General features: G+C 40.5%; 1 protein-coding gene across 13 annotated transcripts in view; it reads left to right on the top strand.

Moving 5' to 3' along the window:
* The window catches only part of PHKA2 (phosphorylase kinase regulatory subunit alpha 2), a 69860-nt gene that overhangs the window by 36348 nt on the left and 18461 nt on the right, over positions 1-15051 (top strand). For 9 of the 13 annotated variants that reach the window (XM_043504535.1, XM_038418513.2, XM_038418153.2 and 6 more), the window contains exons 19-27: positions 950-1119; positions 1781-1954; positions 4734-4822; positions 6054-6187; positions 8087-8243; positions 10289-10368; positions 10626-10704; positions 10836-10965; positions 14145-14246. In XM_043504535.1, the coding sequence (XP_043360470.1) occupies positions 950-1119; positions 1781-1954; positions 4734-4822; positions 6054-6187; positions 8087-8243; positions 10289-10368; positions 10626-10704; positions 10836-10965; positions 14145-14246 (1115 nt within the window). The remainder of the gene's footprint in view (positions 1-949; positions 1120-1780; positions 1955-4733; positions 4823-6053; positions 6188-8086; positions 8244-10288; positions 10369-10625; positions 10705-10835; positions 10966-14144; positions 14247-15051) is intronic. The other 4 variants (XM_038418969.2, XM_043504568.1, XM_043504560.1 and 1 more) reach the window with 2 other exon arrangements.

Genomic DNA, 15051 nt, shown 5'->3' with positions numbered 1-15051 from the left:
TTCCACCAAATGCATCCGATGAAGTGAGCTGTAGCTCACGAAAGCTTATGCTCTAATAAATTTGTTAGTCTCTAAGGTGCCACAAGTACTCCTTTTCTTATTGGAATTAGTCACTATTTGGATCTACAAATAACAGCAATGTAAAGTTCTTAGCAAAACTCAGGCCTACAGATCTAACATCCATCATTTTTATTAACAGATTATTCTTTTGAGAAGGCTTGAAATTAAATCTTAATTAAGCATCAATATTGGATGTTGGGGATTTGTGGGTTTTCAGAAACATGGTATAAAAACCAATGATCTTCATTAAAATCTTCATTATCGCATTTTTGAAATTAAAGGTGCATTATATAGGTGTATGTATGAATATGTGTGTACACTCCCCCCCTTCCCATTAGGTTGTAAATAAAAATAATGTTATATGATGCTTATTTGTTTACTATTTCCACACTAGTTTTCTACTAAACTTCCAACTATTGGCATCTCTTTGAGCCTTAAATCAGCTTTACATCCTACCTGCAGCTTTTAATTTTTGTCAGAGGAGACTGTACCCATGGTCTCAGTGGTGCTGAATCCTTTTCCATTAAACAAGTGGCATTCTGTGGGAATTAGTTCCTGCTTCATAAAGATAAAATTCTCTCTCTTACTATATGTAGGTACAGCTCCTTGCACAATGGGGCTGTGACCTTGATTTGGGCCTCTAGGAACTAGTATATTACAAATAAATAATAATAGCTACAACAGCATCCACCAGATCTGTGATTATTTACTGGGCACATTTATTGTTTTCTTTCTTTCCTGGTACCAGTTATTGCCTAATTACCAAATGTGGATGCGACAGTGGACCTGGGTGGATTTTGAAGGGGTTTCCAGGGTTGTCCAACGAAACAAAATCCAGTATGAAAATGGAAAGATGTTAATTCTTTCTTGCATGCTTTCCTGTTTGCAGGGTAAAGCTAGGCAAACTGTCAGATTTTCTTACCACCTCCTTCTATACGCATCTGAGCTTCCTAGATCCAGACTGTGACGGAAAGCTATTCGATGATTCTAATGATGGCTGTGATAGTCCTGAAAGTGGATATGAATTAAAAGGCTATCCAGATGATTTCTGTGACAAAGGTAACAATCTTTAACTTGGAAGTATTGTGTGTCCTGTTATAATTAACTCCTAAGTTTACTATAATACCTAATTTAGAGGAGAGAAAAAAGATCTTTATTTTCACTGTTGACTTTATGTGCATTTGACAGTTGATGGTCAGTTGCTGTGTGTCTCTGGCACTAGTATGGTGACAATACTCGTGTATTTCTTTGGGAGGGGAGCTCATGTGCAAGTTCTTCCCCAGCCCTCTTAAGAGGGTGTTTACCAGTAATAGCAGCAGCAAAACTGACAGCGAAGTTAGGTGCATGGATGAACATGTGTGGTAGTGTTGCTCTGTGGCCCAGCCAAAAGACCCTTCTAAACATCAGCTGGAGAACTACCTCCCCTGCTTTTTTTTTTTTATTTTGTGTTTTGTTTTGTTTTTGTTTTTAAGGAAAAAATCCAGGAAATACTACTTAAAAGGAGAAACCTATTAGAAACACAGGATTTTTTTTTTTTTCAAGTTTGTTCAATTAAAAAAAAATCAAGTTGAAAGTGTCCCTTCACTATGTAGTCTCTGGTCTTTTTTGCCTTTGTTATTTTTCAGTGGAAAAAAGATAATTGTGCCTCTAAAAGGAAGCACATGTAAATATTTGCAATCACTTGTTTTAATAAGCCTTTTCTATCTGTCTCTCTCTCCAGATAGTCCAGATGAGCTGGACCAGTATATAAACGATATGCTGCAAAGCACAGCGCTTAAGTGCTACCTGCCTCCAACTTCAAAGAATGCTAATCAACCTCATGTGTTCAGTGCTGTTCACTCCATGCGAGAGATACTGTTAATAATGGCCAAGGCAAAGGGTTTGGATGTTCCATGTATGTTTTCTCTGATTTTTAATTCTTACTGGAAGATAAATATGATAATTGTAAATAACAGAATTTGACTATTGGTGACACAAGTAAACTGCAGTTGCTAAAAAGTAACAAAGTAGTGCGTTACTCAGTTTTCAGTATGATTGCTTCATTATTCCCACAAGTATCAGGGGGTAGCTGTGTTAGTCTGTATCCACAAAAACAACAAGGAGTCCGATGGTACCTTAAAGACTAACATGTATTTGGACATAAGCTTTCGTGAGTAAAAACCCCACTTCTTCAGATGCATGGAGTAAAAATTACAGATGCAGGTATAAATATACTGACACATGAAGAAAAGGGAGTTACCTCACAAGTGGAGAACCAGTGTTGACAGGGCCAATTCGATCAGGGTGGATGTAGTCCACTCCCAATAAGAGATGAGGAGGTGTCAATTCCAGGAGAGGCAAAGCTGCTTTTGTAATGAACCAGCCACTCCCAGTCCCTGTTCAAGCCCAAATTAATGGTGTTAAATTTGCAAATGAATTTTAGTTCTGCTGTTTCTCTTTGAAGTCTGTTTCTGAAGTTTTTTTGTTCAAGTATAGCTACTTTTAAATCTGTTATAGATTTTATATAGATGTCCAGGAAGATTGAAGTGTTCTCCTACTGGCTTTTGTATGTTACCATTCTTGATATCCGATTTGTGTCTATTTATTCTTTTACGTAGGGACTATCTGGTTTGGCCAATGTACATGGCAGAGGGGCTTTGCTGGCACATAATGGCGCATATATATATAATATAACATTAGTAGACGTGCAGGTGAATGAGCCTCTCATGGTGTCGCTAGAGTAGATATGAGGACAGAGTAGGCAACAAAGTTTGCTACAGGGATTGGTTCCTGGGTTAGTGGTGTGGTGTGCTGTGTAGTTCCTGGTGAGTATTTGCTTCAGGTTGGGGGGCTGTCTGTAAGCGAGGACTGGCCTGCCTCCCAAGGTCTGGGAGAGTGAGGGATCGTTTTCCAGGATAGGTTGTAGATCGTTGATGATATGCTGGAGAGGTTTTAGCTGGGGGCTGTATGTGATGGCCAGTGGTGTTCTGTTATTTTCCTTGTTGGGCCTATACCGTAGTAGGTGATTTCTGGGTACCCATCTCGCTCTGTCAATCTGTTTCCTCGCTTCCCCAGGTGGATATTGTAGTTCTAAGAATGCTTGATAAAGATCGTATTGGTGTTTGTCTCTGTCTGAGGGATTGGAGCAAATGCGGTTGTATCTTAGGGCTTGGCTGTAGACAATGGATTGTGTGATGTATCCTGGATGGAAGCTGGAGGCATGTAGGTCAATAGGTTTCCGGTATAGGGTGGTGTTTATGTGACCATCACTTATTTGCACTGTAGTGTCCAGGAAGTGGATCTCCTGTGTGGACTGGTCCAGGCTGAGGTTGATGGTGGGATGGAAATTGTTGAAATCATGGTGGAATTCCTCAAGGGCTTCTTTTCCATGGGTCCAGATGATGAAGATGTCATCAATGTAGTGCAAATAGAGTAGGGGCATTAGGGGACGAGAGCTGAGGAGGCGTTGTTCTAAGTCAGCCATAAAAATGTTGGCATGCTGTGGGGCCATACGGGTACCCATAGCAGTGCCACTGACTTACTCCCACAGTCCTATGTAATTTCATGGTAACTGCTGTTAACATGCCACAGAACTTAAATATTTAATCCAAATGACAATATGAAATCTGTTGCAACTAGACCAATTTATTTTGTACTCATATTTGCAGGTGCTGTTTTTGAGTGGAACCTCCAATTACAAAAGACAGATAAAGACATGGGAAGTGGGATACCACAATGTAATTGGTTGTATTGGGGTTACTTACATTTGTGATATTTTAAAATGGACTGAATGCTTTTGTTTTTAGTAAGGACATTGGGAAATGAAACATCTTTAACACTAGAAATTGCCAGTTGATGTACATAAATTCCAGAATTACAAGAATAAATAGAAAAAAGGACTGGATTATAAACAATAATGGATAGATTGAAGGGCTATTAGATAATTTACCAGCTAAACCCATCTGTAAATAGACGTATAATGTATATGGAAATCCAGTGTCCGTTGAAGTTAATGGAAAGACTCCACTGGGCCTTGGATCAGGCCCTATATAAATAATATATATTAGTATTGTACAAACCTGTTATCCTTATCCCCCATCCTTCACAAATAGCCTGTCCTGGGGCTATAATAAAAACAATGTGAAATTAACCCTGTGTTTGCCTGATCACTTTGCTTCTATTATCCCACTCTCTTTGTTTTCACTTGTCTTTTGTCATTTTAGATCCCAATCAAGGAAAGCACATCCTTAATTTTAAGCACCTGAGTTGTGCTACTTGCTTTAGTTGGACTATTCTTGTGCTTAAGGTTTATCAGACACTTAAGCATTGTGCTAAATTTCATCATTAGACTGTAAGATCTTTGGCACATAGACTGTCTTTTACTTGGTGTTAGTAAAGAATCTAGCACAATGGGGCACTGACTTTGCTTGAGCCTTTGGGCTCTACCATATCATAAATATGATAATACCATATGATAAATCACATTGGATCAGTCTCTAATTAAGAAAATAAGATAAAAACCTGAGAGTGAAACTTGGTGTATAAGTCACGTGTACCATGTCCCAGGCAGCATGGCTCTTGCATTCTGATTGCTAGAGATGTTTCTAACATTTTCACTCAGTATTATTCTTTTACATTGCATTTCCGATGTTGCATTTCCTTTGCACATTACTTTAGATTGTTTTACTTTTCAGGCGTTTCTATGTCTCTGCCAACTAAAGTTTTGAACACTCACCGGAAATCTCTGAATCTCGTTGATTCTCCACATCCTCTTGAAGTGAAGGTGAGCTAGTGGAATGGTTATACAGCAAGTTCTGGAAGATTGTATTTGGAGTGAATTTTTGGCCGTTAAAAGGGTTTTTGTTTGGAAATTATAGTTAACTGTATGTTATGGAATGAAATGCTTCCTTTAACATTAGCAAAACGCAGTAAAATAACTTGTACTTATCTTTTAGAGGCAAATCCTGCCCCCCCCCCCCCCCCATAGCCATATAGGTATGATAGGCCGCGAGACAAGAGCAATGGAGGGACAGCATATTGGGAACTTAGTGTGGTCTGCACTCCCCATCCACCATTGAGCTGTTCTCCAAGGAGTTCAATTCACAGCAGTGTGTGAGGAGGGGGATTTGTGAAAGGACAGTGCATGGCTGGTGGCTATGTAGTTTTACCAGCCAAACCCCACCAGGATGGAGATATAGCTCCAACAGAGGCTACTGCAGTCATAAGAGTGCATTGTCAGCTGCAAAATGTTTCATAACCCAAAAGGATGGGATTCCACCACTGGCAGGATTTCTCTATTCAAAGGCCACTATTAGCTTATGCACATGAAAAAAGGATATGGTCCCAAGTGCATTAGTCATGCAACGCCCAACAGTTTATTAAAAGAATCACTTTCATCTAACCATAATTTTCCCTCAACTAATTTGCTGCCAATTCGTTGTATACATTGTTTAGAAAATTTCTAATGGCAATATCTTCACTTGCAAAGCACCATTTAGAAGTACAGCTGAAGAAACCAGCAGAACTTGTTGGGAAATCTGCTTTTACTTGATTTCAACTAAATTCGTTAGTTTAAAAAATTATTAAATCTGTGCCCATGCACATATGATTTATAACAAATGACAGGAGAGAGATGAGAATAGTTTGTTTCCTGCTGTTACAAAATGTCTAGTTTCTTTGGCCAAAAATCTTTCTCGCATTATAATATCTCTGCTGACTCAGTGGACCAAAAGTATTTGTGACCATAGAGGGAATGTTCCATACTAGCTGCTATATTTTCTGGGATTAATCACCATCTCCACTGTAGCTTGATGCAAACTGCATCGTGTATCTAAATTTCAATTAAGGAATTGCATTACTTTGCATTATGTCTTCCCCAGTGAGTAGTCAGAGCTAATGAGTTAGTGATCCATCTACTTATTCTTTCATGCTTTTGGTGGTGATTTGTGGGTTTGTTTGTTTTTTGTTTGTTTGGTTGGTTTTTTTTTAACGTCTCTTCTGTCTTTGATGATCAGGATCCTGAAGCTGTTTTGCACTTGCCCAAAGATGATCATGGTGAATTGGATTGTGAGAAGTTAGTTGAACAGCTGAAGGAGTGCCCAACTCTACATGATCAAGCAGATATATTATATGTCTTGTATATAATAAAGTAAGTTATCAAGGGTTTTCTGAATTGTCTCTTCAGCTTGTCTGGAAGTTCCATCACAGGTTCCCCAAATAAAAGCGTAGATACTGTAAACATTTCAGTCTACTTTAATAATTTTATTTTTATAGGGATATTTACAAGTACCTTAAGTACACCTAATGCATATAGGTATAGATTTTAGGTGAGACAGGTAAGAACACAAGGACTTTGAGGAATTGTTTAGCATAAAATTATGTACTGGCACTTGAGGCCTGGAACAAAGCTCACTGGAATCAAATATGTAAGTCTTCTATATTTGCAAAGTACAGTACATGATACAATATTATTGTGCACCAATAAGTTCACAAGAAGTTGGGGTAGAATTTTTATACACAGGTAGGTAGGCATGTGGACATTTGGTGCAGAATTGTTTTGCTGTGTTATTTTTCAGTGTATATGTAAGAGTATTGCTTGTCTGGATAGAGTACAAATGTAGTTTTTAATGAATTTTTCTTTGTTTCTTGCATGTTAAAGTGACCCATGGCTAAAATCCAACAATCCTCAAAATGCTCGTGGGAATATCTAATTGGAGCTGCTAAACATAGTAAAATAGTCCAGTGAATAAACAGGGTTGATGAGAACAGAACACAAATTTAACCCAACAGCAGTCTTGTAAGAGTGTATTTGCTAATACATACTAATTCTTTTTTTTCTTTTATTTTTTTTTTTAAATGTTGAAGAAACACTACAGGATATTGGCAGAGAGTTAGCTTAAGGGTGCAGGACACTCACCCACTGCTGGGTTTTCTTAATAGCACACATGGTCTTTCGTTTGCTTCTGTGTTTAGCTTTTCACAGCAGGGCCTGTATAGGCTCTGGGATCTTTCTGAGCATATGTGTAGAAGCCTCATTTTTCTCCCTTGCCCTTTATATCAACCCACCACATTTCCACTGTGTTGGGCCAATGTCACAGCAACATCATCTTTCCAAAGGCAAGCCCCCTTTGATGCACTGCTTCCCACCAAAATTAGGTGGGGTGGCACTGTGATAATATTATGAAGCATAGTCAACAGGGAGCCAAGTTCTTCACCCTCATGACACCCTTGGAAGGAGTTAAGAACTCAGGAGATGAACAAACAGTTTATTCATGCCCCTTCCAGAAGTTTTTAGAAATATGAAAGATGTAGTTTCCCGAGAATAATGTCACTATCATTTCATTTGTACAATCTCCAGGAGTTTTCTCCAGAGTGTTTGGATTTCTATGACCTATTGCTAGAGTGCAGAATTCTCAAACCCCAAACATAATTGTAAAAATACTCACTGCCTCTTTCAATACCTTTACCATGATGACAGCATCAGTATTACCATCTTCCATTGATGCCCAGAAGATGTCAAATCTAATAGGGTATAGTGTGGAAGTTTGATTAACAACTTGAGAAAAGGCAACATGAAAAAAATCTTTGAGAAACCCTGGACACACTGAAGAAACTAATGAAATCTTCAGCACTGTTGGTGAAGGCTGCTGTTATATGGCTTTGTCCTGCAAGATGCTGAGCACTTTGGTCCTGATCCAACAGAGTGTCTAAACATATCCTTAACTTAAAGCATGAGAGCAGTTCTGTTGACTTCAGCGAGACTACTCACATGCTTAACTTTAAGCAAGAATGTAAGTGTGGCAAAGAGATTTATGTGCCCAAATCCTATTAACTTCTAATAGATGCCTAATTGCCCTCTATGCTTGTAAATTCTTTCCCAAGTGATCTGTTGGATTAGGACCAGACTGCTTGGCACCTTGCAGGATCATAGGGGAGTTCAGTATCCTGGTTTCACCATCAGTCATATCTCTGCATGGATGGTCTTTAGAAATCTGCATTCTTTGCTTCTGGGCACTAAAGTTGTCATTTCTGCTTTTTCTTCCGGCAGAGGCCCAGACTGGGATACAGAGCTGAATGGACAGTATGGAGTCACCGTTCATTGTCTGCTCAATGAACTCTACAGCAAGGCAGGCCTGAACCAAGAGTGGGGGTTAATTCGGTACATCTCTGGCATACTCAAGAAGAGAGTGGAAGTTCTGGCTGAGGTATAACAAACACAGATGTTGCCAATTTCTTCAGTTTCCTTCCTGGATGCCCCAGAAACAGATATTCTCAAATAGTTTTGTCTATTAACACTCAAAACACAAATTCCAATGTGGCCTATGTTTACCCCATTCTGGTTTTACCTTCCATCAACTGTGTTAAAGCAAACAGAATGCTGTAGTATATTTTAGTGCAACAATGAAGGCTTAGTAACATAAAACCTTATGATAAAACTCTGCCTTTGAACTTCTCTGAGAAAGGTAAAATCTAAGTGAGGTTGCCTGGTTATTTGGAGAATTGAGGGTTGTAGATTAGTGAAGTGAGACTAGAAAGGTTCTGCAGTACTGGAGAAGGTTAGATGAAGGGTTTTTTTGTTTGGTTTTTTTTTTAAAGATGTCTTGATTATAATAATTATTTATTTGTGTTACCGTAGCGCCTTGGAACCCCAATCATAGAGTTTTAGGTGAGAAGGGACCACCAGATCAACTAGTCTGACCTCCTGTACATCACAAGCCATCAGTACCCATGCACTAAACCCAACAGTCAAAATTAGGCCTAAGTATTACAGCCCACAGGAGATTAGACTGTTATTTGTCAAAGGCAGAGAATAGGAGGGAGGTGCACCAGTGCCCAAGACCCCTGTAATGGCAGGGAAATCATAGGCCAGTACAAAAAGATGGTCCCTTTCCCAAAGAACTTACAGTCTAAAGTCAAAGTATATTGAAATATACAGGAATGACAAAACATCTGGAACTATTTAAGGAAAATAGCAGAAGTCTGTTGCCTACACATTGGGCTTCTCTACATGTACAGCCTGCTGTCGCGCTTTAGTGAAGAAGCTACTACGCTGATGGGAGAGCATCTTCCAGCTGGCATGGTTAATTCACCTCCATGAGAGACGGTAGCTATGTCTACATTGGGGGATAGGTCAGTATAACTACGTCGCCCAGGATGTAGATTTTTCACTCCACTGAGCGACATAGTTATACTGCTGTAAGTTTGTAATGTAAACCTGGCCATTGATTTCATCCTGATCATTAAAAATTATTTCCTTTTGGCTGTCATAAATAAGTCTCCAATTGCCTTGCTTATACTTAGTTACAGTAAGTGCCTGAGATTTGCATATTGCTATCATTGTGAGCACTTTTCTGCTTGCTTTTTATCCTGTGCAATGGTATTGCAGCACTTTGACCATCACACACACACACAGGCTACAGTGAGCAATTTGTTGTAGCTGCACTGCACCATTCCCCTAAATGTGAAGCATGTTCTTTTCCTGTCTTCCCAGAGGGGCAGTGAAGGGCTAGCTGGGCATGGCGTCATTGAAAAATTTATAAATTAGGATGTTAGGACTCTGACAATGGGGTGCAGGGGAGGATGACAGTGGATGTGATTAGTTCTCAGGGGGGTTGGGAAACACTGATCTGCTCTCAGTGGGCTTTGATTCAGGGCCTTGTATCTGTTAAACTAAACACCAGTCTTACCTTTGCACTAAGACCAACATAAAGAAGGTAACGTACTGCAGGACTGTGGGGCAGTACCTATTTGGAAATAAATTGAAGTGTGTAAAGTGACTATAGGACAGTATATTCCATACTGAGAACCCTTTTTTTGAAGGGATTCAATTGTTCAGAGGCTGTCTAGCTATAATACACACATTCTGCCTCCTACATATAGACATCACTGAAGTTTTCTTGTAATTTTATCTATTTTATCTTGTAAATAACAAAGTAATAATAATATAGGAAGTATTAGAATACTCGATAGGCCAGAGCTAGCACCACTGAAGGTGAAATTGTCATATCTCTATTGGCTTCAGTGGACCTATGACAAATTACTTTAATCTACTTTTAATGTACATTTAATGTACATTTAATCTACAATAGCTGAACTGTACTGAACTCTGAACTGTACATTTAGTAGCAGATGCAAATACACTGAGGAATTACCGAAGAAATGCTTTTATTCTTAAATTAAAAAAAAAATCATTGTTGCCATATAACTTAACGGAGTGGGCTCTCTTGCTTTCTGTATTGTACTGTAATAGGCATGCACAGACCTTCTGTCACACCACAAGCAGCTTACAGTGGGCCTGCCACCTGAGCCACGTGAAAAAACTATTACCGCGTAAGTGTTAGCTCTGTCTTAGTCTGGATGTCTTGTGTTTCAGAGTTCCTACTGCTGATACAGTGTTTCCAAATTATTAACTATTATTTTCAGAAGGAATCACGGGTCCATAAGCTGGAAGGTCTATAAAGCAAAGTTGTTTTGGTGCATTTTAAGTTAGACACTTCAAATTAAAACCTCTAAATCCAAACAGTTGACACATGTAGAAACTAACAAGTATCATAGGTACTCCTAACTGTCTGGTTCACTTTCCTTAGCCCTCTGCCACCTGAAGAGTTGTCAGCACTTATTTATGAAGCCAGTGGACAAGACATCAGTATTGCAGTCCTTACCCAGGTATACAACACATGGAAGGAGTGGGGGTTTTTACATGCTGTACCTTCTGTTTCTTGTGTTGTCTGGTACTGGCAAGAGTTATGATGAATGCTCCTGAATAGATATATCCTTTGTTCATTTGCTCATGCCAGGAGATTGTGGTGTATTTGGCTATGTATGTCAGGTCACAGCCCAGCCTTTTTGCAGAGATGCTCAGACTCCGCATTGGACTAATAATTCAGGTGATGGCTACTGAGCTGGTTCGCAGTTTGAACTGTTCAGGTAAGACTAATTGTACTATAATTTGCTTATTTTTAACATAGCCCTATTCTTAAAATATCTGTATCAAAATTCTCCCTTCAATAAACACTGTAAAGAAACATTTTGGGGGGGGGGGGCTTTAAAAATCCTAATACAATCATTCTTTTTTAAAGCAGACTCCCGATTTTGTGTGTGTGTAGTTTTAGCTTTTATTTCCCCCAGGAAAGCTCAGCTTAAATACAGTCTGTTTTAAATTAAATCCTTTATCCAGCACACACAGTTAGTTACAAACTTGGAAAATAATCTACATTCCTAGCATCCTTTTAACATAAAGAAATACCCACAGTCCTTTTAAAAAGTGTCCTAGCCATTTAGACTATGTGTCCATCGTCCCGCAGTACGGACTGTGGGGGGTGTGAATTGCAGCACACACTAGTGTGCTATGCAGTAACTCCTCAATGTGGATGGTGCGGGCATGAACTAAAAGGTCCCTAGTGTGTGTTAGCTTAGTCCTGTTTAATGAGGGCTATGTTAACATGAACTAGATATCTTTTAGTTCATGCCTACAGTGTCCCCATGGGGGGTAGGGGAGTTACAGTGCAGTGCACTAGTGTGTGCTGCAGTTCATGCACCCCGAAGTCCAAACTGCAGGACTGTGTCGTCAAGCCCTTAGGCTGCCCTGACTAACTCACACTGAGGCCTGGTTTACAAATAAAACTCAGGTTGACCAATCTAAATTGCTCAGGGCTGTAAAAAAATATAATGCCCTGTGCTAATTAGTTAGGCCAATCTAACCCCACAGTAGACACCATAGTGTCACCACAGAAGAATTCTTCCATTGACCTGGCTACCACATCTGAAGGGGGTAGATTTATTACTTTCTGTAGCTGTAATAAGTGTCTACCCTACAGTACTACAGTGATGTAGCTGGAGCACTTGTAATGTAAACACACCCTGACTTTCAAGGAGATTTAGGCTGTAGTTTAGACACAGGCAATGTCAGCAAAATTTGTGTCATGGAGGGCTGTGAATATTCCACTCCTCTGAGCGACATAAGTTACACCAACATAAGCTCCTGTGTGGACAGTGCTATGTCGTCACTCACAGAGGTGGGTTTTTAATGGCGACGGGAAAACTCTCTCCCATTGGCATAGAGCATCTTCACCACACAGGCTGCAGTGGTGCAGCTCTGCTGGTACAGCTGTGCCATTGCAGCGCTGTATGTATAGACCAGGGGTCGGCAACCTGCAGCACATGTGCCAAAAGTGGCATGCGAGCTGATTTTTACTGGCACGCTGCTGCCATCCGGGGTCCTGGCCGCCGGCCCCACTTAGCCCGCTGCCGGCCTGGGTGAATGGAACTCCCGGCCAGCAACGGGCTGAGGAGGGCCGGTGGCCAGGACCCCAGCTGGCAGGAGCCAGCGGACGGAACCCCAGACCAGTGGTGGGCTGAGCCACTCAGTTCACTGCTGGTCTGGGGTTCCAGCTGCCAGCCCCTTGCTAGCCGGGGTCCCAGCCATCGGCACCGCTCAGCTTGCTGCCGGCCTGGCATACCAGCCGCCGACCCCGCTCACCTCACTGCAGGTCTGGGGTTCCAGCCGCCCGGCCCCCTGCCAGCCAGGGTCCTGGCCGCCGGCCCTGCTCAGCCTGCTGCCAGTTTGGGGCCCCTGTAAATGTAAAATTTATTACTGGCATGCGAAACCTTAAAGTAATGAAGACTTGGCACACACGTCTCAAAGGTTGCGGACCCCTGGTATAGACATAGCTTTAGATGCTTTTGGAATTTCTACTTGAAGTGACTTTATATCAATTACAAACTTTGAGGCATTCAGCCTTCCCCTAGCTCCCCCTTCTCCCCGCCCCTCCGCAGTCCTAAATATGCTTGGCTGTTGTACAGTTAGTTTCTAAATTTCTGAATATTGACATATTTTCTCTTTAATTTTATTTCCCTGACCTCCCAAAGGGGATGTATAAGACCTGTTCTGTGATGTTACTCATATCCTACTGCAAATGGGAATTAAATAAATGAGCTGCAGACTGCATAGCTAATACAGCCTTGAAGTTCATCATAGTAGGAGACAGTGAAGCTGAAGGGAAATCCATGAACAATTGAAGGACTCGCCCAACAGTAAAATCTAAAGTTGTTATAGTCCTGTGTAGCAATAGCAGCAATATCAGAAGTAATGAGAGTTAATTGGTACCAAATCATAGTCAAATCTTGATGCTGATATTGAGTGGACATGGTGTCCACCCAGATTTCTGTGTCCTAGATGGTCTCAGTGTCTGTGGCACACTAAGTGAATCCTGTGTGGGAAGCTTCCAGTCAGCAGCAGCTGGTAGACTTCCCAGTTTTTCCATCTCCTGGGCATGAAGTCAGAGACTTTGCCACCCTCCCTGGCAAACTGGAGCACACTGATTTAAAAGAAAATATTACCGCTTGTGACCCAGTATTATTCTTAGCCAGTATTCGGGAACTTGTGGGTTATTTCCATTAGGAGGAGAAACTGATGATGGAGTTAGGAATTTTTTTTTATGTAATCCTGTTTGTTTACAAAAAAAAAACAAACAAAGTCCTGTTTCCCAGAACACAGTACGAATGGAAAAGCAGGGGATAGTTTCTTTGCTCAAGGTTCCAACCAGCCAGCACTCTGCCCAACAGCTTTCTCTCACTTAACTTTTTCTTGGGGTCATGTTACGAATGCTTCTCTGGCCATCTCTGGGGCTTCCTTGCAGCCTTCTCTGACTGCTTCCATGGTGTTTCTCCTGCTTCTGTCTCTTATACAGACAGCTCCATCAATAATAAAAATATCCAGCTCTCTGCATTTGCAATCATTCCTCAGGAAAATTCCTCTGTCCACATAGTTCAGATTCCTGACCAGCAGCCTTGCATGTGGCCTGTGTTTGGAGTGGTGGCTCCTATTGTTTCAGCTATTTTCTTTCATAAAGGCGCTTTAACTGTTTCTTACATCTATCCTGATGAAGGGTAGCTATTATACCCACTAGCTTCTCTGAGGTTTCGCACAAACCTTAGTACAAATAATAATTAGGATTCCTTTTATGAAGATTACCTCTTCAGGGTTTGTCAACTATTTTTTGCTTTAAAAAAAAAAAAGCATTAATAACAGACTATAACTAGGAATTAACCCTGTTTTCCTAGAAAAACTATAGTATGAATGACCTAGTATAGTATTTGTTCACTAGGTGAAGAAGCCTCAGAAAGTTTAATGAATCTAAGCCCCTTTGATATGAAAAATCTCCTGCACCATATTTTGAGTGGGAAAGAGTTTGGCGTTGAAAGAAGCAGTAAGTTGTCTGTTTGAATGTATTATAACTTGTGCATGTATATATTAAGCAAGAGCTATTTAGATGCAGAGTTTATATTAAGTTTTATAAGCAGCAGTCTCCTCTTTAGAAATGTTTGCTGCAGAGATTCTGATTATCTATGGAACACAAGGGTTTAATATCCAAAAACAAACATACCTGTTGTTTTCAGTACCCCCAAGTATTATTTTGAACTATAGAATTTTTAATTCAGCAATATTGTAAGACCACGTAATCATTTTTGGACACATTTTTGGAAATATGTGATCTTTCCAGACAGGAGGAATAGGATAAGAATTGTAGTGAGATTGCATCCAGCATTTTTATATGTACAAAGAGTGGTCTGTTTATAACCTATCTTGCCCCTCAACATGTGCCCCAGCCAGGTGACATACCTTATCATGGCAGAGATAGTTTCATTGTTATATCATCTCTTCACTTTTGAATGCAGAGTAATCCTTAAAACGTAAACTGTTCTAGGATTGGGCTTTGGTGTGGTCATAGAGTCCTGCCATGTTGTTGTGCGGGAGATAGATTCATGGTGTCTCAGTGGGAGCTTTGGGAGACCTTTGATTAGATTTAGGCATGGAATGCCAGATTCCCAGCTGGTGTAAATGAATGAACATCTGGAAGTGTGAGCCAGAGCAACCCCTGCCTTACACCCTTTTACAGCGCACAATATGTGCTCCCCACTCAGTATAGGCCCAGCTGTGCAGGATGTTACAGATGAGGAGGGGAATGGCCCTCTCCCCTCCACATTTTTAGGGTAGGCTAGGGTTGCTGTCAG

The sequence above is a fragment of the Dermochelys coriacea genome, chromosome 1, assembly GCF_009764565.3.
Source record: "Dermochelys coriacea isolate rDerCor1 chromosome 1, rDerCor1.pri.v4, whole genome shotgun sequence".
NCBI lineage: Eukaryota > Metazoa > Chordata > Testudines > Dermochelyidae > Dermochelys > Dermochelys coriacea.
This window is presented reverse-complemented; position numbering and strand designations above follow the sequence as displayed.